The sequence below is a fragment of the Stegostoma tigrinum genome, chromosome 30 (assembly GCF_030684315.1).
Source record: "Stegostoma tigrinum isolate sSteTig4 chromosome 30, sSteTig4.hap1, whole genome shotgun sequence".
Taxonomy (NCBI): domain Eukaryota; kingdom Metazoa; phylum Chordata; class Chondrichthyes; order Orectolobiformes; family Stegostomatidae; genus Stegostoma; species Stegostoma tigrinum.
In genome coordinates, this window is record NC_081383.1 from 39,380,448 (window position 1) to 39,407,511 (window position 27,064).

At 43.9% G+C, this 27,064-nt stretch overlaps 1 protein-coding gene across 1 annotated transcript; it reads right to left on the reverse strand.

The window, feature by feature from the left end:
* Positions 1-301: 301 nt before the first annotated feature.
* LOC132206070 (procathepsin L-like) lies at positions 302-26,519 on the reverse strand. Its single transcript, XM_059638488.1, has 8 exons — positions 26,469-26,519; positions 22,406-22,547; positions 20,766-20,888; positions 17,933-18,124; positions 17,029-17,247; positions 11,082-11,244; positions 4,918-5,020; positions 302-683 (listed from the first exon to the last, which is right to left on the reverse strand). Exons 2-8 carry the CDS (start codon positions 22,535-22,537, stop codon positions 584-586), a joined length of 1,032 nt encoding a protein of 343 aa, XP_059494471.1. The 5' UTR covers positions 22,538-22,547; positions 26,469-26,519; the 3' UTR covers positions 302-583.
* Positions 26,520-27,064: the final 545 nt, after the last annotated feature.

Below are 27,064 nucleotides of genomic sequence, written 5' to 3' on the forward strand. Positions count from 1 at the left end.
TCACAGTGCCTTTCATTCTCTAATTTCTTAAGGAGAGTTTTGGGGTGAGTACTATTGAATTAAACTTTAAATACCTCAGTGGTAGCTATTAATTATACTTGTGTCATAAAACGGCCAATTCTGTAACATGTTTTCTGTTTGTACACATCATTTTTAGAACATCATTCCAATTAAATTAAACAATTCACACAATCACACAATAATTGCAGTGCAGAAGGAAGCCGGGTGGCCCATTGTACCTGTTTCCCATCCGTGGAAAAGCATTATGAAATTGTTCCTTTGAATAAACCGACTCTCAAAGTGATTGCTGGCAATGTTTATTATATTGATCGACATCAACAGTACATTCAGGTCATTGTCTGTACACAAGCTGGAGATATTACTATGGTTACATGTATCAAACACACGCTGACAGTGACCGTTATGTAAAACTATAGAAATACGCAGAAGCTGTCATTATTTAACTTGTTGAACTGCAGCAGGGAGTTAAAGCGATAATGTTGAAGGAGTCAGCATCAGCAGAAATGTTCCCATCGTTTTTTCAAGTGGAGTTCAATGAAGCTCTGGTTTAACACCTCCCTCCTCACACAGTTGGATAAACTGCATAATTGGCAATTCCACAGTTATTCCGTCGATCCTTAGCCATTTTGATATAACCGCGGTCACCCCATGACTTTCCCCAGCTGAAAATAAGAAAAGAAAATGATGTGTTGAAATCAAACTTCCGTTATGGAGACAGGTTTGGAGAACTGAATTTGTTTTACTCTGGGATTTGTTGAAATGATTGAGAGGGGTTAGATTCTGTTCAACACGTGAGTTATTTGAACCAGATAGCTGAATACAACGAGACTACTGCAGTAAAGGTTGTGAAATATGACGTGAGATTCAGTGCTTGGAAGCACTTCCTTGTGACATCAGACTGAAAGTGCTGGTCTGCACGGTGAGTGTGGATTCAATCCAAACTTCAATGTGGGGCTTAGGGGAGACCCTATAAGTGAATGGTGATGGTGGATGTAGGTTTCCCAATCCTTGTTGACCCACATTTATAATTTGAGGAATAGTGGGGGCATGTGTAAAGATCGTCAAGAGGATTATCACCCTGTTTGATTGTGTCATGAACATTCCTTTTAATGTCAACAGGTAATGGGGCAGGACTTGAATGGTGAGATTCTGACTCAGAGGTAGTGAGCTGGGAGTGGGTGTTACTCAGTGAGCAGCACTTCCTTATTCAAACAATCTACCAACCAATCCAAAGCTGAGGAAGCCCACCTCACCCAATCCTGTTACCATCCCCTCCAACCCTGATATCATCGGAGATAGCTCTGCTGTTAATCCCTCTCATCGAGATAATCAGTGTTTCATGTTGGTTAAAAAGATACACAGGTTGCAGCACAGAGACAGGGAATTCGCTCTGTGTCATTGGCAGATGTCTGCAGGAGTCTCATCCCAGCTCCGTTCCTGTAACCCTGTCAATATCTCTTCTGTTCCTTCACCCTCGTGTGTGTATCCACCTTCCACTTCAATGTATCTGTATTATTCAGCTCACCCACTCCTTGCTGTAACAGTTTCTCCAATACCACCCTCCTCGAAGTAAGGAGGTTCCTCCTGAGGTTTTGATTGGATTTATTAATGACTAGCTGAAAGGATCTCTAATTTTTAACATCTTGAGTGCTGCAGAATATTCACCCCATCAAGTCTGGTCCACTGTTTGATCATGGCTGAAATGGTTCTCAATCCATTCTCCCTCCTTATCCCGATAACCCTTGATCACCTTATGAATCAAGAACCTACCTACCTCTGTCATAAATATACTCAATGGCCTGGCCTTCACAGTTTCCGCAGCAAGGAATTCCACAGATTCACCACCCTCTTGCTGAAGAAATTCATCCTCATTTTGTTTCTAAAGTGTTGTCCCTTTACTCTGTGGCTCTGTTCCTGGCTTTTCGTCTCTCCTCCGAGAGGAAACACCTTTTCCATGTCCATTCTATCCAGACCTCACAGTATCATAGAACATAGAACAGTACATAGAACATAGAACAGTACAGCACAGAACAGGCCCTTCAGCCCACAATGTTGTGCCGACCATTGATCCTCATGGATGCACCCTCAAATTTCTGTGACCATATGCATGTCCAGCAGTCTCTTAAATGACCCCAATGACCTTGCTTCCACAACTGCTGCTGGCAACGCATTCCACGCTCTCACAACTCTCTGCGTAAAGAACCTGCCTCTGACATCCCCTCTATACTTTCCACCAACCAGCTTAAAACTATGACCCCTCGTGCTAGCCATTTCTGCCCTGGGAAATAGTCTCTGGCTATCGACTCTATCTATGCCTCTCATTATCTTGTATACCTCAATTAGGTCCCCTCTCCTCCTCCTTTTCTCCAATGAAAAGAGACCGAGCTCAGTCAACCTCTCTTCATAAGATAAGCCCTCCAGTCCAGGCAGCATCCTGGTAAACCTCCTCTGAACCCTCTCCAAAGCATCCACATCTTTCCTATAATAGGGCGCCCAGAACTGGACGCAGTATTCCAAGTGCGGTCTAACCAAAGTTTTATAGAGCTGCAACAAGATCTCACGACTCTTAAACTCAATCCCCCTGTTAATGAAAGCCAAAACACCATATGCTTTCTTAACAACCCTGTCCACTTGGGTGGCCATTTTAAGGGATCTATGTATCTGCACACCAAGATCCCTCTGTTCCTCCACGCTGCCAAGAATCCTATCCTTAATCCTGTACTCAGCTTTCAAATTCGACCTTCCAAAATGCATCACCTCGCATTTATCCAGGTTGAACTCCATCTGCCACCTCTCAGCCCATCTCTGCATCCTGTCAATGTCCCGCTGCAGCCTACAACAGCCCTCTACACTGTCAACGACACCTCCGACCTTTGTGTCGTCTGCAAACTTGCTGACCCATCCTTCAATTCCCTCGTCCAAGTCATTAATAAAAATTACAAACAGTAGAGGCCCAAGGACAGAGCCCTGTGGAACCCCACTCACCACTGACTTCCAGGCAGAATATTTTCCTTCTACTACCACTCGCTGTCTTCTGTTGGCCAGCCAATTCTGTATCCAAGCAGCTAAGTTCCCCTGTATCCCATTCCTCCTGACCTTCTGAATGAGCCTTCCATGGGGAACCTTATCAAATGCCTTACTGAAGTCCATATACACCACATCCACAGCTCGACCCTCATCAACCTTACTAGTCACATCCTCAAAAAACTCGATAAGGTTTGTAAGGCATGACCTACCCCTCACAAAGCCGTGTTGACTGTATTTGATCAAGCCATGCTCTTCCAGATGGTCATAAATCTTATCCCTCAGAATCCTTTCTAACACCTTGCAGACAACAGACGTGAGACTTACCGGTCTATAATTGCCGGGGATTTCCCTATTTCCTTTCTTGAAGAGAGGAATTACATTTGCCTCTCTCCAGTCCTCAGGTACGACTCCAGTGGAGAGCGAGGATGCAAAGATCTTCGCAAGTGGCGAAGCAATTGCATTTCTCGCTTCCCAAAGCAGCCGAGGACAAATCTGATCCGGGCCTGGCGACTTGTCAATCTTAATGTTTGACAAAATTTTCAGTACATCAGCTTCCTCTATCTCTATCCATTCCAGCATGCACACCTGCTCTTCAAAGGTTTCATTCACTACACAGGTCGTTTCTTTCGTAAAGACAGAAGCAAAAAACTCATTTAGGGCTTCCCCTACCTCCTCAGGCTCCACACACAAGTTCCCTATGCTATCCCTGATCGGCCCTACTCTTTCTTTGACCATTCTCTTATTCCTCACGTAAGTGTAAAATGCCTTTGTGTTTTCCCGGATTCCTTCTGCCAAGCCTTTCTCGTGCCCCCTCCTGGCTCTCCTCAGACCATTTTTGAGCTCCTTCCTTGCCTGCATGTAATCCTCTCTAGCTGAACTTGACCCTAGCTTCCTCCACCTTATGTAAGCTACCTTCTTCCTTTTCACTAGAAGCTCCACCGCTCTCGTCATCCAAGGTTCCTTTATCTTACCCCGTCTTGCCTGTCTCAGAGGGACATATTTACTCATCACTCCCAACAACTGTTCCTTAAACCATCTCCACATGTCTATAGTTCCCTTACCATGGAACAACTGCTCCCAGTCCATGCTTCCTGAAAGCTTCAGTGAGATCTCCTCTCATTCTTTTAAACTCTATCATTGTGCAGACCCAGACTCTTCAATTGTTTCTTATATGACAAGGACTTCACCCCTGGGATCATTCATGCAAACGTCATTTGAAACCCCTCCAACACTGGCACATCTTTTGTTAGATATGGGGCCCAAAACTCCTCACACTATTCTGAATGTGGTCTGACCAGAGCCTTGTACAGCTTCAGCACTATATCACTACTCTTGCGTTCTAACCCTCTTTAACCGAATGCCAATATTGCATTGCCTTCGAGACACCAACTGAAGACAGAGGTTAACCTTCAGGGAATCTTGAACTTGGGCTCAGTCCTGAGTCCCTTTGTGCTGCAGAATTCTGAAACCTTTGTTCATTTAGAAAATAGTCTGTGAACCTATTCTTCCAATCAAAGAGCGTATCACTAGACTGTTAATCCAGAGACCCGGATAACATTCTGGGGACGTGGGTTCAAATCCCACCACGGAAGATGGTGGAGTTTGAATTCAATAAATATCTGGAATTAAGAATCTAATGATGACTGTGAATCCATTGTCGATTCTCATAAAAACCCATCTGGTTCACGAATGCCCTTTAGGAAAGGAAATTGCCATCCTTACGTGGTCTGGCTTACATGTGACTCCAGACCCACAGCAATGTGGTTGACTCTTAGCTGCCCTCTGGGCAATTAGGGATGGGCAATAAATGCGAACCACCATAATGCCCTCATCCTGTGAATGAATAACGTCAAAAAATGAAGTCCATACCTGTTTTTAACAAGCCAATAATTCATTCCCCTTTCTCTTCCAAATCCCACCAGCAGCACTGCATGGTTTAGACGCTGACTGCACCTGCGATCATAGTAAACGCCTGTAAGGAAACATTTATCTTTAGCCCATTTAGTCTGTAACGTGTTTAATTTTTATCCCTTTCCCACAGATATTTACTCTAAGTCATGTTTTCCTCTGCAACATCTTCTGGGAAACACTCTTTCTGTCAGAACCTTGTTTCCTTTTCTTTTTGTCACATTTTGTCACATTATCAACTTTTCTCCCTCCCTCTGCTATTCACAGCTCCTCGAAACACATCTTTTACTCCTTCAAATATCCCATGTCCAATCTCACTGCCCCTGCTCTGTCAACCCTTTTGTCACTTAATCTTCTTTCTTCCGCCCCCTCACAGACCTTTCCTTTTCTTCTATACACACCCTCCCTCCTTCCACTTGACGAAAACATGTCACATCTCGGGGAGGGTCCGGGAGTCAGGGGCAGGCACCAATCATGTTCTCTGTCAGTGTGGAATGTCAGTTGGATGCCATGTGAGTGAACACATTCGCTTAACCAGACATACACACACACACACACACACACACATGTGCACACACAGATGTGTTTCGAAAGGAACTCCACACTGTACTATTTTGAGGGATCACTATCCATTTTGCAGTTTGTTGCTGATCAATCTTTCCTCTGTGTTATGTTGTGGGAGTGCTTAATAGATTTGCCGTGTTGGTTAAAGTTGGTGAAGTCGAGAGACAATGGTCCTGCACATGGAGAAGATCTGAGCAGGTAACTGCCCTCCTGTTGGCCACAATTTTGCAAGTCCTCTTGAGCTGTCACATGAGAGGAGATTGAGAAAAGAAGAGAAACTGCTGGTGGTGAGGTGGGGTCGGCTGGATCGGTGGGGGCTCTCAGCAAGAGGGCTAGGGAATTCCAGGAGAATTTCTCCTCTTTCCACCTAACCCAGGAACAGTGAGTGTATCATCTTCTCTTCCTAAAGATGCTGCTCACAGAACTTTGCCATCCGTTGGACACAGCCCTGCATCCTCAGAGGAGGCCAGGGATAGCAATCAGTGACTGTGAAGCTGATTGTGGGGCTGATCTTTCCAGATTGGAGCAGACTTCATGCCCACTGCCATATTGCAGGATTGAGCGAAAATCCCTACCAACTGAAATACTGGACCAAAATCCTGGACTTTTCAAAAACTTTTGAAAGTTAAAAGACAGCTGGGCTCTGCTCTGGGAAAGATACACAGGCACCAGGTCAGGCAAGATTGAAGTGACCAAAGTGGTAGGAGGCTTGTTAGTTAAGGGCACAGACAGGCGTTTCTATGGCCACTGCCAAGATTCCAGGATGGCCCAGGACGTCGCTGAGCAGTTGCATGAAATTATTAAGGGGAAGGACGAGCAGCCAGTGTTTGTGGTGCACATTGGTACCAGGAACATCGGTAGAAAAAGGGGATGAGGTTCTGCAGAATAAGTACAGGGAGTTAGGAAAGGGGCTGAAGAGTAGGACCTCAAGGGTAGTAATCTCTGGGTTACTACCAGTGCCATGTGCTAGTGAGGCAAGAATTGGAAAGACAGGGCAGATGAATGTATGGCTAAGGAGCTAGAGCAGGGGACAGGATTTCAGGTTCTTGGATCATTGGGACCTCTTCTGGGGCAGGGGAGACCGGTGCAAGAGGGAGGGGTTGCTCCTATATCCTCACAGGTCAGTTTGCTAGTGCTACTCAGGACAGTTTAAACTCGAGTGCCAACGGGCCGGGGAGAAGAGCAGCAGGTCAGCAAGTGGGGGGATTGAGGGAAAGGTAGATGTTAAGATCAGTATATCAGAAAGAAAAGACAGGCAGAGGTGCGTAAATGAACACGATGGTATCAACGGGCTGAACCGTGTTTATTTCAGTTCAAAGAGTATAATAGGGAAGGCAGATGAGCTTAGAGCCTGATTCAGTACATTGGACTATGACGTTGTGGCCATCACAGAAACTTGATTGAAAGAGGGACAGGATTGGCTGCTCAGTGTCTGCAGTTTTGTTGTTTTGGATGAGATAGGAAGGTAAAGGAGGTAGAAGAGTCGCATTACGAATCAGGGAGAATGTTTCATCAGCGCTCAGAAAGGACATGCTGGAGGACTTATCCACTGAGGCAATATGAGTAGATCTCAAAAACAAGATGAATGCAATCACTCTGATAAGATTATGCTATAGGGCCCTCCAACAGCCACTGGGACATTGAGAAATAAGGATGTAAGCAGATTATGGAAAGATGCCATAGCAACAGGGCTGTCCCACTGGGTGAGTAATGTCCCAATATTGATTGGGTCTCCCTGAGAGCAAGGGACTTGGTTGGAGCAGAAGTTGTTAAGTACATCCCGGAGGGTTCCTTGAGATGGTATGTGGATAGTCCAACTAGAGAAGGGGTCAAACTAGACCTTGTTTTGGTTAATGGGCCTGGTCAACCGACTGGCCTTTCAGTGGGAGAACATTTTGGAAACAGTGATTACAATTCCTTCAGTTTTATGAAAGCCATGAGCAAGGATAAGTAAGGACTTTGCGGGAAGGTACTTAATTGGGAAGAGGGCACATTATGTCACCATTGGGCAGGTGCTAGGAAGTGTTAATTGGGTGGAGCTGTTATCCAGCAAGTCCACATTTGACATGTGGAAACTATTTAAAGACCTGTTGGGGACAGTTCAGGACCAGCATGTTCCAGTAAGGAAGGGAGTTCAAGGATGGCAAGGTAAGGGGCCCTTTGATAACAAGTGAGGTTGTGAATTTACTTGGGCCCATGAGGAACACAGGGAAAGCAGGAAAGTACTCAAGCAACGAACTGGTGAACAAGAATGGGCCATGAAATGACTTTGGCAAGTAGAATTAAAGAGAATCCCAAGGCATTGTATAGATACATTAAAAACAAGAGGATAACGAGGGAGGAGCTAGAAGCACTCAATGATAAAGGAGAGGACTTGTGCTTGGAGGCAGAGAATGTGGATGAAATCCTAAATGTGTACTTTGGATTGGCATTCACCCAGGAGAAGGATATCGAGGATAATAAGGATTCTGTGGAGCATGCGAAAATGCTGGCTCATTTTGAGATCAAGAAAGAAGTTACGTTGGGTCTCATGGAGAGCACCAAAGTGGATTAATTCCCAGAGACCAATGATTTCTACCCCAGGTTATTGAGAGAGACAAGACAGGAGATCGCAGGGGCCTTGACCAAGATCTTTGTCTCCTCGCTAATCCCTGGGAGAGGTCCCAGAAGTAGCTCATGTTCCTCTTTTCGAGAAGAAAAATAGAAATAATTCAGGAAATTACAGGCTGGTGAGTCTCACATTGGTGGTTGGGAAGCTATTGGAGTGAATCCTCAGGGATAGGATTTATGCCCATTTGGTAAAGCATAACCTAATTAGAGACAGTCAGCATAGCTTTCTGTGGGGCAGGTCATGTCTTAGGAACTTGATTGAATTTTTCAAGGAGGTGACGAAGGTGATCAATGATGGTAGATTTACATGGGTTTTAGTAAGGCTTTTGATCAAGATCCTCATGGTAGGTTCTTCCAGAAGATTAAAGTGCATGGGATTCACAGTGATTTGGGTTCAGAATTGACTTGACCAGAGAAGTGATGGAAGCGTGGTTTTCACACTGGAAGTCCATGACTATGGTGTTCTACAGGGATGTATACTGGGACCTCTGCTCTGTAGAGAAATGACTTGAATAACAATGCAGATGGGTGGGTTAGTACGTTTTCAGGCATTACAAAGATCAGTGGAGTTGTGAATAGTGTGGAAAGTTGTCAATGGATTCAGCGAGATATTGATCAGTTTCTGATACTGGTTGAGAAATGGCAGATGGAGTTCAATCCGGGTAAGAGTGAGGTGCTACATTTTGGGAGACCAAATGTTAAGGAAAGGTGTACAGTTAGTGGCAGGACTCTGAACAGTACTGATGTGGAGAAGGATCTTGGAGTTTCACTCCATTGCTCCCTAAAGTACACAAGTAGATAGGGTGATAAAGAAGGCATAAGGCATGCTGAGCTTCATTGGTTGGAGAATTGAGTGCAGGAATCATGGTGACGTGTCACTGTTTTATGAGACTTTGGTTAGGTCTCATTTTGAGCACTGCATTCAGTTCTGGTCGCCACATTACAGGAAGGATGTGGAGACTTTGGAAAGGGTACAGAAGAGGTTTACCAGGGTGCTGCCCGGATTAGAGGGTATGAGTTATAAGGAGAGACTAGAAAATCTCCTATTGTTTTCTCTGGGGCGTCAGGGGCTGAGGAGAGATCTGATAGAAGTTTATAAAATGACGAGATACATGGAGAGGATTGACAGTCAGAATCCTCTTCCCAGAGTTGGAACATCTAATACTCGGCAGGATGCATTTCAGGTTAGAAGAGGAAAATGCAAAGGATACATGACGGGCAAGTCTTCTTACACAGAGAGGTAGGAGTCTGGAACACACTGCCAGGGTGGTGTTGGAGGCAGATACGATAGGGGCATTTGCGGGATTTTTAGATAAGCACATGAATATGCAAGGAATGGAGGGACATGGACCAAAGGCAGGCAGAAAGGACTGGTTTCGTTTGGCGTCATGTTTGGCTCAACATTGTGGACAGCCCAGTTCTATGTTCTACAGAGGCAGCTGCATGGAGCCATTGTTCAGCCCGAAAATCCAATTCACACCTCGACTCTAAAAGAACAATCAGGCAGACCTAACACCACCCAGCACAGACTGAATGGGGCCTCTGCAGATACCAGACTTTCAACTGAAATCAATATCCATTCACACAGATAGTGGGCTTCAACATTAATCAAAATACACTCGCACAAACTCTTAACTATCAGGAAGCCAGCTACCTGAAAGGGAACATCAGTAACACAAAGCAAGCACAGATTTAACACGAAGATAAGAGGCGTGTAATTAGTGTAATTGCAAGCCCCAATCTCACCTGAAAATAGCGACCACCCTGAAAGCTATCTGCACCGCTATCTCCAGAAAAGGAATCCTGGCAGGAATTCCGAAACCTACTGACACAGGTCTGTTCTGTACCAGGCAAACCAACAGCAACCGACAACCTCCAAAAACCACCAACTGGACTGACACCGCAAGGCCACAGGCACATCTGAGGTGAAAACCAGATTGCAAAAACCACCACAAAGTAAGAAAAGCCAAGTACGTACCTGATAAATCCTAAAACACATTGTACTGCATCAGTGGACTCAAGCCAGACTGAAAGCCTACACCATCTAAAGTCTTCATCGAGGCACTGGGTACGGCAAGTGGGAATGGCCAGCAATACTTCCAAATCATGTTTTTCCCCAGCGGTGAGTTGAAACTCCTGAGAGCCCAAAGTTTCCAACCTAGCTCGCAGGGAGGGGGAGATGGGTTGTCACAGTGCAGGGAACCCCAATGGTGGGAGACCTGATTAAAGTGTCTGTAAGCAAAATTTTTTTTTTAGCTTCGAATAGTGTTTCACCTGTGTTTAATTTGATCATGTATTTAGCTATTGTCTTCTGTATAATTGTTTTAGTTGCACTGTTTTTATTACATTTGCCTTTTTCTTGTATTGTACTTATCTTTTTGTATTTAACAAATGCAGAGATTCTTTTGCCCTGAAATACCCATCTACTGCCTTCTTCATTTCACATTCCCAAAATAATTCCAGTGTCAGAAAATCTGCAAATTACCGATCACAAGCCAGAAGCCGACAGAATCAGGGAGGTGAGGTAACGCTGTTTGTACCAGGAAAGGACATGAGCACAGAGTGCTGTCTTATGGCTTCAATATCAGGATACCTTTAAAAGAGAAGCTCTTGGTCACATTACCACATCAAAGCACATCACCTGCGGGTCTGAAACCCTCATTCTCCAACTTATCTCAGATCAGTTGAAGCATGACATGCTATAAGAAAGACAATCCATTGGTTCTCCCATTCTGTTCCCATTTTAACTCCATGGAGTCTGACGGCACCAGACAACATGTAGCACGGGGTAGAGGAAAACATGAACAAGGGGAAGGTGTCTGGTCAATTCCATGGTAAACATTGAAAAGCATTCATAAAATAATTGTGTCGAAGTGTGCATGGATGTGTGATTTTCAATATTTATAAAGAATAGTGGATAATCCAATTGAACCACAGCTTCTGTTTCTTACCTCGTCTATAAAGATGGAAGGACCTTCGCCCTGCGTGAATTGCGACAGCTATTGGTCCCACCCTTTTCGCTGCTCTTGCTAAAGCTCTTTCTCTTCTTCGAACACGTCTGTATCCTTTGATTCTGGCAGCAACGTTGTTTCTCTGAAATCTGCATCTTCCTCTCTAAGTGTTCAAGAAAATGTTAAAATGAAACTCATTTTGATCACGTGATATGCATTAAAGCACCAGTGTTATCTTTTCAGGATCTTTAACAGCCTCTTGGATCTTGGAAACTATGGAGCATTTTGATCATCAAAGGCACGACCATCATTTTCATGTTTAAATGAAAATGGGACCTGACAAATGTGGTGAATTTTGCAGAATATGCCTTTTGTCTGTTAGTGTGAAGATTTTGGACAATGAGCCCCTCAGTTACCTTTTCATCAATGCTGCAATGGGTGCAGTTTCAGAAACATCGGCTGGGGCAGGTGGGATTTAATTCCCCCTCCTACAGTGAGTTTACTGCTCATGCAGATTGGAAACCATCATCAGAAGAAATATTGTGCAGACTTGCTTGTGTTTTATAGAGTCAGATTAATGTACAGCATGGAAACAGACCCTTCGGCCCAACTCATTCATGCCAAACAGATATCCCAAATTAATCTCGTCCTATTTGCCAGCATTTGGTCCATGTCCTTCTGAATACTTCCTGTTCATATTCCCATCCACATGCCTTTTAAATGTTGTAATTGTACCAGCCTCCAGCACTTCCTTTGGCAGCTCATTCCATACACGCACCACTCTCTGTGTGAAAAAGTTGCCCCTTAGGTCTCTTTTAAATCTTTCCCCTCTCACCTTAAACCCAAGCCTGCTAGTTTTAGGCTGCCTACCCTTGGGTAATAAAAAAAACCTTGACTAATCACTCTATCCATGCCCCTTGTGATTTTATAAACCTCTATAAGGTTCCGATGCTCCAGGGAAAATAACCCCAGCCTATTCAGCTTCACCCAATCTCTTAAAGCCTCCAACCCTGGCATCACCCTTGTAAAGCCTTTCAGAGCCCTTTCAAGTTTCATGACATATTTTCTATAGCTGGGGGGGCCGCAGTATTTCGAAAGTGGCCTAAACAATGTCTTGTACAGCTGCAAAATGACCTCCCAACAACGGTATTGAATGCATTGACCAATCAAGGCAAGAGTACCAAATGTCTCTTCTTCAATATCCTATCTGCAACTCCACGTTCAAGGAGCTATGAAACTGCACTCCAAGGTCTCTTTGTTTGGCAACACGCCTCAACATTACGTTCATACATTCTGTTCTGATTTGTCTTGACAATATACGGCACCTCACATTTATCTAAATTAAACTCCATCTGTCTTGGCCCATCAGCCTATCTGATCAAGGTCCTGTTTTCCTCGAGATAACAGTTTTGGTTGACCACTACGCTCCAATTTTGGTGTCATTTACAAATGTCCTATGTCCACATCCAACTAATTTGTATAAATGATGAGAAGCAACGGACCCAGCACCAGTCTTTGTGGCACACTGCTGGTCACACGCCTCCAGTCCGAAAAGCAACATTTCCCCACCACTCTCTGTTTCTACCTCAGAACAAATTATGCATCCAAATGGTTAGTTCTCCCTGTATTCCATGTGATCGAATCATGTCAACTAATTTACCAGGCAGAAACTTGTCAAACTCCTCACTGAAGTCTATGTCGACCACGTCCACCTCTCTGCCTTCATCTAGATTCTTCATCACTTTGTCAAAAATATCAATCAAGCCAGTCAGACATGATTTTCCATGCACAAAGCCATGTTGGCTATCCCCGATCAGTCCTTGCCTTTACAAATACACATAAATCCTGACCCTCAGAATCCCCTCCAACCAGTTGTCCATCACTGATGACAGGCTCGCCAGTCCATAGTTCCCTGATCTTTCCTTGCCACCTTTCTTCAATAATGAAACCACATTAGCCCACCTCCAGTCTTCTGACACATCATCCATGGCAACAATGATGCAAATATCTCAGCAAGGTGCCCAACAATCACTCGTCCAGTGTCCCACCAACTTCTATGGCATGGTGGCTCAGCACTGCTGCACAACAGCACAAGGGACCTGGGTTCACTTCCAGTTTTGAGAGACTCCGTGCGGAGTTTGCACATTTTCCCCATGTCTGCATGGGTTTCCTCTGGATGGTCTGGTTTCCTCCCACAGTCCAAAGATGTGCCATTTAGGAGGATTGGCCATGCTAAATTGTCCATATTGTCCAGGGATATGTAGGCTTGGGGATTAACCATGGGAAATGCTGGGTTACAGGTTAGGGGGCTGAACCCGGGTGGGATGCTCTTTGGAGAGTTGGTGTGGACATGCTGGGCTGAATGGCTTGTTTCCATACGTTAGGGATTCAATGACATCTCGGGTACACCAGATCAGGTCCAAGGCATTTATCCACCTTTATGCAACCTAAGACAGCCAGTACATCCTCCTTTCAAATATGGACAATTTTCAAGATATCACCACTTACACTCCCAAGTTCTCCAGTTTCCATAACCTGCTCCGCAGTAAAAACTGATGCAAAAACACTTGTTTAGTATCTCCCCCATTTCCGGCAGTTCCACACATTGGCCTCCTTGCTGAACTTTGAGGAGCCCTATTCTCTCCCTAGTTACTCTTTTGTCCTTAATGTATTTGTAGAATCCCTTTGGATTCTCCTCAACTCTATCTGCCAAAGACATCACTTGTCCCTTTTTGCCCTCCTGATTTCCCTCTTGAGGAGACTCCTATCGCCGTTCTCCTCTTCTTGGGATTCTCTCGACCTCTGCTGTCCATACCTGATGTATGCTTCCTTCTTTTTCTTGACCAGAACCTCAATTTCTTTAGTCATCCAGCATTCCTTACGCATACTGGTACCGTTCACCCAAACAGGAACATATTGCCTCTGGGATAACACAGTGTGGAGCTGGAGGAACACAGTAGGCCAGATAGCATCAGGGGAGCAGGAAAGCTGATGTTTCGGGTTGGGACCCTTCTTCTTTCTGAAGAAGGGTCCGGAAATGAAACATTAGCTTTCCTGCTCCTCTGATGCTGCCTGACCAGCTGTGGTGGTCCAGCTTCGCACTGTGTTATCTCTGACTCCAGCATCAGCAGTTCTTACTATTACATGCTGTCTCTGAGCTCTTGTTATCTCATTTTTGAATACTTCCCATTTTTCAACTCTCTCTTTACCTGTGAATATCCAATCAATTTCTCAAAGTTCTTGTTGAATACCATCAAAATCGGACTTCACTAATTTCGAATTTTAACTTTTAGACCAGGTCTATCCTTTTCCATCACCATTTCAAAATGAGTAGAATTTTGATCACTGGCCCCAAAGTGCTCCTCCACTGATCACTCAGTAACTTGCCCTGCCTTATTTCCCAAGAGAAGGTCAAGTTTTGCTCCTTCTCCAGTAGGTACATGCACATACTGAATAAGACAGTTTTCTGATACACACTGAACAAAATCCTCTCCATCTAAGTGCTTAACACCAGGGCAGTCCCAGTCAATGCTTGGAAAGTTAAAATCCCCTTCCATTGCCACCCTATTATTCTCCTGGATAACTAAAATCTCCTTGCAAATTTACTTCTTAATTTCCACTCACTATGGGAAGGGTTGTGGGGGTTCAATAGTACAATTCCAATAATGTGATCATCCCTTTCATATTTCCCAGTTCCTCCCAAATAACTCTACTGGATGCACTCCCCAGAATATCCTCCCTAACTACAGCAGGAATGTTATCCCTAATCAACAATGCCATTTTCCCTCCTTCCTTGGCTCTGTTTCTGTCCTTCCTTTTGTACCTGGAACATTCAGCTGCCAGCCCTGTTCATCCCTGAGCTACACCTCTCTCGTAGCTATGGTATCCCCGTCCCATGTTCTCAACCATGCCCTGACTTCATCTGCCTTACCTGCCAGGCCTCTTGCATTGACATAAATGCAGATTAATTTATCAGCCCTACCTCATTTTCTGCTTTGCTCCTGCCTGCCTTGATTGTTTGACTTGGTCCTTTTCACAACTGCAGTAGCCTCAGACTGATCTTAATCTGTTTCCTCACTATCTCTCTGGGTTACCACCCATGCTCCACCCCGCCTTACTAGTTTAAATCCTCGCATATAGGTCCAGCAAATCTCCCTGCCAGTATATTAGTTCCCTTCCAAGTCACGTGCAAACCATCCTTCTTAAACAGGCCACTTCGAACCCAGAAGTAATTTCAATAATCCAACAATATAAATCCTTCTCCCCTGCACCACTTTCTTAGCCATGCATTCATCTGCTCTGTCACCCTATTCCTACTCTCACTAGCAATTGGCACCAGGACTTATCTCAATATTACTATTCTTGAAAATCTGCTTTTTAAATTCCTGTCTAATTTCCTATATTCTTTCTTCAAGACCTCAACCTTTTCTGTTCCTATGTCATTGGCTCCAACGTGTACAATGACCTCCTGCTGGCCCCTCTCCCCTTTGACAATATTCTGTACTCTTTCGGAGACATCCTTGCTCCTGGCACCAGGGATGCAACACAACATTCTGATGCCTCGTTGTTGGCCGCAGAAATGTCTGTGTGCGCCTCTGAGGAGAGAGTTCTCTGTCGTAATCAATTGCTTGAAACCTGATGCACCTGTTGTTACATTAGAGTGGCACCAGAAACCTGTCTGTCAATGCTGCATTCACCTGAAAATCCATCTCCCCTGAACAACTTGTTTGAGATGCAGATAGCCACAGGAGACTCCTGCATTACCCGCCTCCCTCTCCTACATTTCCTCTGGGCAACCCATCTACCTACGCAATGTGACATTTCACTTTTTTCCTTAACCTGCCAACTTACACAGCCCTGGCTCCTCATGCTACCTCAAAGGAAAATCGAACAGTGTTGAAACAATCCCAATAAAAACCAAAAGAACTACGGATGCTGTAAATCAGAAACAAAAACAGAAGTTGCTGGAAATGCTCAGCAGGTCAGGCAGCATCTGTGAAGAGAATTCAGAGTTAACGTTTGAGGTCTGGTGACCCTTCCTCAGAACTCAGAAACCACAACTCTGCTGGATGAAACACACACATTGGTGTCATTTACAAAGAGCTTCAACATGAGAGTCTGGAGTCGCTGGTGGAAGATTTGAAAGATGCACTGGAGAGCGAGCTGAATCTGTGTGACATTGAGACACGCAGCTGGGTGTTACTTGCAAGAGGCTGATCACAATGACATCCAGTACGGAGGGACATCTGTGACGTGGAGGGACCAATAATAGAAAAAACAGTGGCTGCTGGAGAAACAGCATCAGCACAAAAGGCAGTTCACACAAATATTCACTTCAGAACAGATTCAAAGTAAGTTATGTCTTAATTACACCCCAAATTCAAAATGTCAAAGCAGCAAGTTGCAGCTGAAATGCCATTCCAAAAGTATTTACACCACTCTTACGAAGCAACTAGATTTGCACTTAGAGTGGTCTAGAAAATAGTTTGCAAGTCAATTCTGAATAAATATCCTAAACTTAAATTATTTCTTTTTTTGTGTAAAAGTTGCAACTTATATTTGAATGAATAAACAGCCTTTCGGGGAATGTGAGAGATGCAGACAGGCGAAAGTAATTTCCTTTAATTCGAACACTTCAGTCCTGTCCATCATGGTGTTTCTGCAGTAACTGTTGTACTGGGTGGTGTGCATTCCCCAGATCAAGTACAGAACATGCTGAATGATCTGATGATTTAGCTGACTGTCACATCAACATCCTGGCTCACAAAATGGTGAGCAGCAATACACAGGAATGCAAATACCCATAACTCTTCATTCACATTGCCTGAGAGCAAGAGGTGTTGAATGGGGATTTCGGAGATCATTACAAGGCTCCACTGTGTAACACCATGAATGCTGTAAACACTTTGTAGCTGGTGAATTTGAAACACACTGAAAAGTGAGTTACCCATGCTGTGCATGGGTAGGTTGCAGCTGAGTTGATGCCTTTATTTCGCATCACACATCGAAAGGCACTTGTCATCCATCCACCACGACATCCATGGCTTCGCCAATCACAATCAACCAGGTTTTGTTCACTTAGAGAGATCAATTTTTTATGTTTCTTTGCCCATTGTCCTTCGATGGCCCCAGTTGCACTGAAAGCACAGCATGAACCACATCTAAACTATCCTGATGTAAAAATAAAATCCTTTTTCCATCTCCTTTCAGGTGGAGTACAGCCTCACACTGATATTATGAGTCTGTTTGATGAAGTTTCACAGAATCACACGGGGTCAGTGAGTGTCTGTGTACCAGGATTCGGAGGGCACTGCCTGAAACCTTGGTGTTGGAGAACATTGACTGCAGAATTTTTTTCAAGAGAGATGAAGGATGGAGTCAGGCACACGGTGATAAACCACTGCCTGTGATCCAGGGTGAAATACAATTCCGATTTTGTGTCTCTGTGGGCCGTAGGAATAATTTGTGAAATTTGACAATCTCAACCTCCTCCTTAATAAGCCTTAAACCAAGGGGAAAGAAATGGACAAACATTGACATCAAACAAGCAATGTGACTCCAAGGAATGAGAATGCTGCTGTGGAAGATGGAAATGATGGACTGTTGCAGGGGTCAATATTCGTCTGAGAGGGAAGTTAAACCACATTGTTGGTGAGGAATAAAGGGGGCCATTACACAGCCAGTTGTGTGCAGTCAATGGCACCCAGCAATGGTGCATTCTGGGTAAATAGGATCTAAAGCGGAAGCGCAGCCCTCTTTCTCGGCACCGACAGGCACACCACAGGTCGACATTGTTCACAGCTTAATTTTGACAATTCACAATCACAAGGAGGATTCCTGCTGATTGTTACCTGGTTTTTCACGGGAGTAACCAGACCCTTTCTACGCCAGTCAACCGTTGCACCCCGCAATTCCTCATCATTCTCTTCAAAGTCTTCATCGTCATCTTCAGTATCATCTTCTTCATCAACTTCCTCTTCAGTCGAGTTATCAACTTCAACTTGGAGGAATCCATTCATGAGTTCATTAAACTCTTCATTGGTCTAGAAAATCAAATACAAGAAGTCTCGCGAATGAAAACATTACCTATGAATAGACAACGTGCAGGAGGAGGGTTGATAACCTCACAGAGCTGAAAGGCACCATTTTGTACTCAGATCTGACATTTCGCTTTTCAATTTATTTCACTCCCACAGTGCAATTTGTTTTTCATGAATTTTTCACTGAGTTTTCTCAGAACTCTGAACTACCATTAATCCAAATGATGGCATTTTGTCTCCACTGTGTGAGGTGAGGGTCAGGGAGAGACTCATGAGGCTGGTGTATTGACTACTGTCAGCAATATCCCATCATTTGAAAATTGTCTCTTGGTTAGGTGTAGGTGAACCTGTCCCATGCTTAATATTTGGAAATTACTGCAGATATATGGGCAATGGCCCAGGCCATGGAATTGGCTGTTTGACAAGCGCAAACAGGATGAAAATGGATGTAAATTGGAAGGCAGAGTCACTTTTGTGAAACATACATTTGCAAAGAAGGTGAGATTCTTTGTTAAAAATCACAAACCATATCATACCTCATTCAGTGAAGTAATTTCACATTCTGTTTGAGGGTCAGAAATGTGGGATAAAGTAAAGTCACATACAAGGGTATGAAATCAGAGTTGACGAAGGTTATTTCAAAATGGTTTGAAATGTAAAGCATAGAGAAGCAATGCAAGATTCTATAAATCTAAAGCAGTCTCTGCTGACACTGTTTGCAACTGCGATGCTCAGGAATGCAGAAATGTACTTGGCCAGTACTTTTGCCCATGCCAAATTTGTACATGTGAGGTCAGGACCCATGCAACATGTAGAATTTCAGTGGCATCACCTGAGAAACAACAGGACACATTCAGAAGTGTGCAATTGGAATCAAAATTAAGGAGGGAAAGAGGAAACAGGAGAGCGGGAATAGGGAGAAAGAGGGGATGGCTGGAGTGGAAGGGAGTATGCAAAAGGGAATGTGTGGAGAATGAAGAATGGGGCAAAGTGGGCAGAGAGGGCAAGCAAGGAGTGAGAGAATGAGGGAGAATGTGGAACAAGGGACAGGGGAAGATTGTGAAACAGACAGGCAGGGAGGGGGGAATTGAGCAGGAGTGGGGAGGGATTGGGGTGTTATTAGGAGAAGGATTGTGGCAAAAAGTGAAGGTTGGGGAGGGAGTGTAGGGTGGGGTAGAGCAAGTGGGAAGAGGTTGAGGGGAGGAAAGGAGTGGGGCAGAGAGTGCAGGAGGGAGGGACTGTGTGGGGGAGTTCAGGAAAGTGGGCAGTGTGGAGTGAAGGAGGAAGTAAGCAAGTGTGGTAGAGGGACTAGGGTGGAAGTTGGGGAAGGAGTGTGGGAAGGAGCGAACGGTGAGAGTGTAGGGGAAGCAGCAAGGAAGGAGTGAGGGTGAGAGAATGAGAAGAGAGAGGGAGTGAGGGAGTGCGGGCTGCACATGGGGGAGAAAGTGAGTGGGAATGGTGTGGGGGAGGGATTGAACAGGGAAAGTGTGGGGGAGGGAAGGAAGGATTGGGGGTTTCACAGGGGTGTATCATATCAGTGAGGGTAGGGATAAGGAAATGATGGAAGTAATAGCGGAGAGTGGGATTGTGTGAATGAATGAGGGATCAAGTGGTGGAGTGATGGGGCATTGAATGAAGGGAGTGGGGAGAGGATGAGGGAGGACATGGAAGAGAGAGCACAATGTTGGGAGATTTGCGTAGAGAAGGCAGAGAATGGACAGTGATGTGGATGGAGTAGACCACCACCTCCCTCTCCCCTTCCCCATCACAGGACCCTCTCCCCTTCCCCTTCGCTATCACAGGACCCTCTCCTCTACTCCCTCACAGACCCCTCTTTCTCTTCCCCCTCGCTGCCCCCTCCCCTTCCCCTCACAGACCCCTCTCTCTCTTTCCCCTCATAGCATTCCCCCTTTCTATCCCTTCACAGACAACCTCCCCTTACCCCTTGTAGTGTCATTTCTCTCTTCCCTTCACAACTCCCTCTCTCTTCCTGATCATTGCTCTTTTTGCCCCAGCACAGCCCCTTTCTCTCTCTCTCTCTCTCTCTCTCTCTCTGTCTCTCTCCTAACACAGCTCCCAGCTCTCTGATTACCATTTGTCTCTTGCAGACAGCCCTGCCAAGCCTCAGGCTTCGCTCCCATATGTTATTTATTTATCATGTTGATTTGATTGCAGCTAATTCACAAATTGACAACAAACCCTTGTTCTGGCCACATGTGTGGTTCTGGTAAACATGTAGGTGTGAATTTTGAAGAAATGTGCAGAGTGTATGTGTGTGGTGTCAATAGACAAGGCTTAACTCTACATTCAGAACTACTCCATTGAGAAAGAAAGTGTGCGTGAGAAAGAGAGAGAGAGAGACATGGAGGCTGGAGTCACTGAATATATTCGAGTTGGAGAGAGATGGATTTTCGATTTACAGTGAAGCTCCGGGTTGTGGAAGCACGGAGTGGGGAAGAAGGAATCAGGAAATTGGAGTAAGATCACAATCCAGTCAGTCACTGAGTATACTGAATGGTAGAGTCAGCTTGAGGGACTAAGTGGCCAACTCCTGCTCCTGCTTCTTGTTATAACCTTACACCAGTTTCACAATTTCACAATGACTGGCATTGAACAGATCGCAGATGAAATGTCTTGTACACACCAGATCTCCAAACTGGTTCATTCCCACAGTAAATGTGTGTTTCCCCATCGAATGCTCCAGGTTGTGTTGTTTGATGTATCTCACATTGTCCTCCCATACCATTCTCCTGTAGGTCTCTTCATCCTGAATAAAGACATTAAGCCAATCAGGCTCCGGATCCAGGATCTTTCATTCATAAATTTATACAGTAGCTTCAATAGCCCCTGTGAGAAACCCGAAATAACATTTTGCAATTGTGTTTCAATCCTCCTAATAAGATCTGAAAAGTAGCAGTCAGTCCCTTCCTCTCCTCTCCTCTCCCCACTCATTCAGAGAGCAAAACCCATTTGATTTTGTATCACTGTCTTAGTGACACTGCAATTGGAGGCATAAACAGATGGATCTGAGGGTCCGGTTTCATGACCCCTCAGTGATGGGTTTGAAGTTGGGTGGCAAATAATCCAGCTGGTGGCTTGTCCTTATACCTCAATCCAGGCACAGTTACTCCAGCTGTGATGCTGACATTGCATGGCTCCTGCAGCAGGAGGGTGACTGGAGCCAATTCCAATTAATATCCAATTTGGAATCTCATCACCTTGGTGCAGGAGAGGCCCACTCCAACCTGCCAATCCAGAAGACTGATGGTGGGCAGAAAGTTATCTCTGATTAACAGGCCCCCTTAGACTGATTGGAGGTCTCTCTCAATGGGTCACCCTCCAAGTTGTCCTCCTGGTACAGCCTCCTAAACGTTAACCCCATCTTCCTCACCCTGAGCATTTACCAAGTTCCATTGCATCACAGCTCAGGCCTCAACTCCCGATTGCAGTACCAGCCATGACCATCACTCCCTCTGGCACCCCCAGTGCAATGAGAGACACCAATCCCTGTTTGTCTGATAGTTCTCTTAGTTTGAACTTCCAGTTCTAGTGGGGCAGAAAGCTCACCTCCGGTCTATGATGGCCACTTTCACAATAACTAGTATCTAATAGATCCCAGATGAATCAACTTGTACACACGAGATCTCCAGAAAAAAAATCATTTTGATTGTTTTCAGAACATGAAGCTGAAAGCTATTGTTATCCTGGGTGTCATCACTATCTACAGCTTTTGAGCAAGGGATGTGGCCAGGTGGGAAATACAGTGGCCCTTATCAATCAGTCCAACATCTCTGTTCTTGGACAAATATTCTGGAGACAGAGTTGGATAATAGAGGAAAAATGTCACTCATAAGTTTTACATTTTAGATACTTTACTCCACTATTTTAATCATAATTTTTGGACGTGTTCTGATTGGTGCAAACATTGACATTGTCGATATATTCATTAGGATAAGTTTGAATGTTCTTGAGGTGTATTTGTGGTTTCCATGGTAACTCAAGTGGACCCGAGTAAACTGAGACACCACAAGTCCATGCTCTTTGATTGTGAGTTTCATCAGTCCTTTACTGAAGTTAGAGACTGGGAGGATGCCCATAGGAATTTCAGGATCAATGTGTTTCTAATTTCATTTCACTTATCTGTTCCAGCCAAAAGAGAACGGTCCTCTCCCACTTTATCTCCAACTAAGAAATTTCAATAACTTAGACTACAGAATCACTTCCCCTTCTGAGTGAACTGAACTTTTGGAATAGATTTTGTACCAGAGCAAATTCTCCTTTTACCTCAGTGTACTGCTTCTCATACTCTAATTTCCAATTCCTCCAGTCTTCATCTAGTGTCGAATCAAAGGTGTGGCCTGAGGCTCCAGCCAGAATAGACATCACCACACAGCCCAGAAACAGAGAGAGCTTCATGATGGGCAACCTAATGGAGCAAAACCAATGGCTTTAGGCAGGGAATGGACAATGCTCCAATTTCTTCCGAGTTAATTTTGCTAAATTATTTGGTTAAAAGGACAATGCACATATTATCCTCCTCAATCAAATGCGATCATCTTTTGCATTTTTATCTTGCTTAAGTAGATAAAATACCTCAATACCATAGTCTCTGAATTAAAATCTTCATGCCATTAAATCTATCGAATTAATTTTGTTCAAAATGTTTTGTTAAGTATTGGAAAGAGCAAGTGTGGACAGAATATAAATTGTCCCCTTGTAATAGGCATTCCTCAGCTAACAGCCAATTGACTGCATCAGCCCGTCAATAGCTCAGGTAGCAGCGTGATGACAGTGTTACTGGGTTGATATTTCAAGTGAACAATGTTCCATGAGACAATATAGATGGAGAATTAACAATTAGGTACAAGGATATGGTTAGAACATTGAACAGGTATTTCGTGTCTAACACTGCAAAAACTGGAAAAACATCTTACGCATATTTGAAAATCAAGAGATGAAAGGCAAGAAGGGACACAAAGCTTGTGACAGCTATAGGGAGAGCTATTTGAATTAAATGCCGAAGCCCTTTGGACCTGATGGGAAACATCCTATGGTCTGAAAAGAAGTGTCCGTGGAGATAGTAAACACATTCTATTGGTTCAGAAAAGATCCAGGCAGTTTGTGAAGACAGATTTAAGACCCCTATTCAAGAGAGGAGGGATGTAGAAAACAGGAAACTATAAGATTGTTAGTCTAATATCTGAGATGGAAAACCAGTAATAAATGATGTAAAAGCAAAATACTATTAATTTTGAAAATCTGAAACAAACACAGAATGCTGGAGAAACTCAGTGGGTCTGAGGGCATCTGTGGAGAGAAAACAGTTATTGTTTTGATAATTGACAATTCTGTCAATTCATATCAGTGTCATTAAAATGCCCCATAGTTACCAATCTATGTTTGATTTTTACTGAATGCCCTATTTGTTTTGTGATTCCTTCATGGGCCTTGTTCATCACTGTCGAGGGCAATGTCTATTCCCATCCATAACTGCTCCAAAGAAAGTGCGGTCGAGCTTCCTCCTTGAACTGCTCAGTCCATGCAGTATAGTGACATTGGAAGTGCTGTGAGGGATAGTTACAGAATTTTGATCCACTGGCAATAAAAGAAGCAGTGATCTCTCTCCAAATTAAAATGGCTGGCGATAATGGGTGGGATATCCCCATATGCCTCATACTCCTTCGGCTGATAGAGATCACGGATTTGAATCAGTCTGCATGTTTTTTTTACCTGACCTCCTTTCCAAAACCTAGTAGGTAGTGTGCAGACATCACCTCTTGCTGATCCTTTAATATTCTTTTGCTCCTTCCATATGGATGTTATTTTTGTCCTGCTGGTAGCTGTGCCTACTTTTCCCAAATAAATACAGCTCATTCAACTTGCCTTTTACCCTCACCATCATTTCTAAATATATTACATTGCAATTTTTAATTGTGAGTCCTAATTATTCTGCAGCACTTCCTAATAACTGCTCTGATGTTTGATTCCTTGCTGTTCAACACAGTATTCGGCTCCCCCTGTTTTACTGCAAACATTTGTTGGTTCATTTAAGTCAGGTTTTCTCCCACTCTACATTGAACTATCTCTTCAGACTCCAGCTGTATAACTCTCGTTACTTCCTTGCCATCAATGTCCTCTTGGACGTTAATCTTTCCTGACCCCTTTCTCCTGATCTGTTTTCATTAAGGCTGTATTTCTTGTTGAGCTTTCCCTTACCAGTCTTTGTGCTTTAAACATAGACAGTTTGGAGAAAGCAATAAAAAATAGAAGTGGGGAGTAATTGTAGAGTAGATTGTCGAGTAAAAAGGCCCATTGAGATTGAACACTGAAAGAATTACAAATGCTGTAAATCAGGAACAAAAACAGAAGTTGCTGGAAAAGCACAGAAGGTCAGGTAACATCAGTGAAGAAAAAAATCGGGGTTAATGTTTCAGATCCGGTGACCCTTCCTCAGAACTCAGAATTGGAGGCAATGGCCGAGAGGTATTGCTACAGAACTGTTAATCCAGAGACCCAGATAACATTCTGAGGACCCGGCTTTGAATCGTGCCACGGCAGGTGGTAGAATGTGAATTCAATAAGATATCACTGGAATTAAGAATCTAGTGATGACCATGAACACGTTGACGATTGTCAGAAAAACACATCAGGTTCACTAATGCCCTTTAGGGAAGGAACCTGCTATCCTTAACTGGTCTGGCCCACATATGACTCTAGACCCACAGCAGTGTGGTTGAAACTGGGCAACTAGTGATGGTCAGTAAATGCCACCCCTGAACAGTGATGCCTTCAACCTGTGAACAAATTTTTAAAAAATAAGTTAAAAATTCGACACATTAACTGAGCTTTTTCTTCACAGATTTTGCCAGACATGCGATCTTTTCCAGCAACTTCTGTTTTTGGCCCGTTGAGATTGTCCTGTCATTTAAAGCAATTGTGGATGACCTTGGGCTTAAATTGTACGTTATCATCGTCTGCAGTCTCCCTGATTCCCTGAGAAATCATTAAAAAATCTGTCCATCAAAACCTCAACCATTTGAAACAAGGGATGCCATTTAAATGAAAGACCCCGGACCACCCTCTTACCGCAGGGTGAGTGATCAAATCCAGCCGTGGCAGTACTGACTACAGCCTGAGAAGAAATATTAGAGCAACACACGTTAGAGGAGAAGCTGAATAACTTGTTTCTTTGAAGCAGGTGAAATCACTTTCCCTAAATACTCAGTCTGTCTGGATGTACACACATATATTGTGCACTGAACCTGTCCCAATTCATTCAATAATCAATCCTTTGTGGTGCATAATACCAAAGAATCACAGCCCTTTGATTGCAGCAATTTCCCCTCATCTCAGTCCAAAATAATCAACTGCTCACTCTGACACAGTGCCCTCATGCTCTATATTCCCTTATCAGTGGAAATAGTCTCTCAGCATCAATCTTATCAATTCCCTTCAGAAGACTGAACAGTTCACTCAGATCATCTTTCATTCTTCTCAGCCCCAGAGGACACAGATCCATTTTGCTCAGTCTCTCCTTGTAGGACCAGACTCTTATTCCATAAACTTCCTGCCTGCTGTCACTGCGTGGTCATTTTCTGCATTCTCTTCATGAGTATTGTATGTCAATGCTTACAATTTTCATATCTTCAAAAGTATTCTGCTTTTCTATTTTTACAACCAAAGTGAATAACTTCTCAATTTGAAGACTGAACACAGGAGAAACTACTTTGACCAGAAAATGTTTAAAATGTGGAACTGACAGCCACAGGAAACAGTTGAGGTGACAAGCAGAGATGGAATTAAGGGTAAACGAGATAAGCAGTTGAGGGAAAATGGAAAGGAAGAATAAGCTGATGAGGTGAGAAAATGAAGGGTGGGAACAGGTTCATGTGGAGCATAAACACTAGCTTTGACCCTAGGTCTGTTTTGATGCTGCAAATCCATTGTACTAACTCACAATTTTCACATGACCACATGTTCATTCATTTAGTTTCCCCTGCCTCTTTTTTTTTACAAACTTGCTGTTCCAATTAATGGACAATGATTTTTCACCTTGGCTTCTCTACTGAAAAATAAACATGCTCCACTGATCTAATTCTCCTAATTCTCACACCCACCAGTTTATCATGCTCCCCATTGACCAGAAGCTAGGCTGAAGCTGTCAGACGAACACTATGGTTATAGACACAGGGCAGAAGCTGGCTATTCTGAGACAAGTGCCTCACCTTCTGACCTTTTACAGCCTCCCCAAAACTGACAAGTTTCAAGTCAGGAGTGCCATAGAACAATCAACTGCTCAACTGGAAGGAAAAGTTACATTTACAAGGCCTAATTTCAGCAGTCTTACCTGGGAGAGATCCTCAGTATGGCTCCACCAAATGCCAAGTGCACTTCCACAATATATAGACACAATCTTCCAGGAAGGCCATCCCTCTGGATCTTTGGCAACATTAGTAATTGAGAAATGGAAGAGGTGATCACTGAATGAAGTGAGATAGCCTTGTGTGTCTTTCAGAATATTGCTTAAGAATAAATTTCCTCTTTTAGAAAATGACAAAGAGACTATGTCCTTGAAATGTAATCCCCTTGAGAGCATTATCACCTTCTTTTAAATATTTGAGTGTTTTCCCATTTATACTGACCACTAGGTGTCCATAAAATTGCATTTCAACTCCAACAAGTTGCACAGAGATTTAAGCCTTACCGATAGACCATAACATGGCCATTGAACGTGCCGTGTTCCCATTACGTTGTGCATTGTGATGTTATTAACAAGTTAACTAGAAATAACCTGACTGTATTCCAGCTCTGAAGAAAGGTCCCAACCCAAAACGTCAAGCTTTCCTGCTCGTCTGATGCTGCTTGGCGCGCTGCGTTCAACCAGCTTCACACTGTGTTATCTCTGTATTCCAGCTCTGGTCAGTTCATTCCAGGAATGTGTTC

What these genes read in the sequence shown, in the direction of transcription:
- LOC132206070 (XM_059638488.1), bottom strand. Translation starts at nt 22,537, where the DNA reads ATGAAGCTCTCTCTGTTTCTGGGCTGTGTGGTGATGTCTATTCTGGCT. An exon ending in ATGAGAAGCAGTACACTGAG is followed by an intron (nt 20,889 to 22,405) that starts GTAAAAGGAGAA and finishes GTCTTTATTCAG; the next exon opens with GATGAAGAGACCTACAGGAG. An exon ending in TATTGGCTTGTTAAAAACAG is followed by an intron (nt 684 to 4,917) that starts GTATGGACTTCA and finishes TCTTATTTTCAG; the next exon opens with CTGGGGAAAGTCATGGGGTG.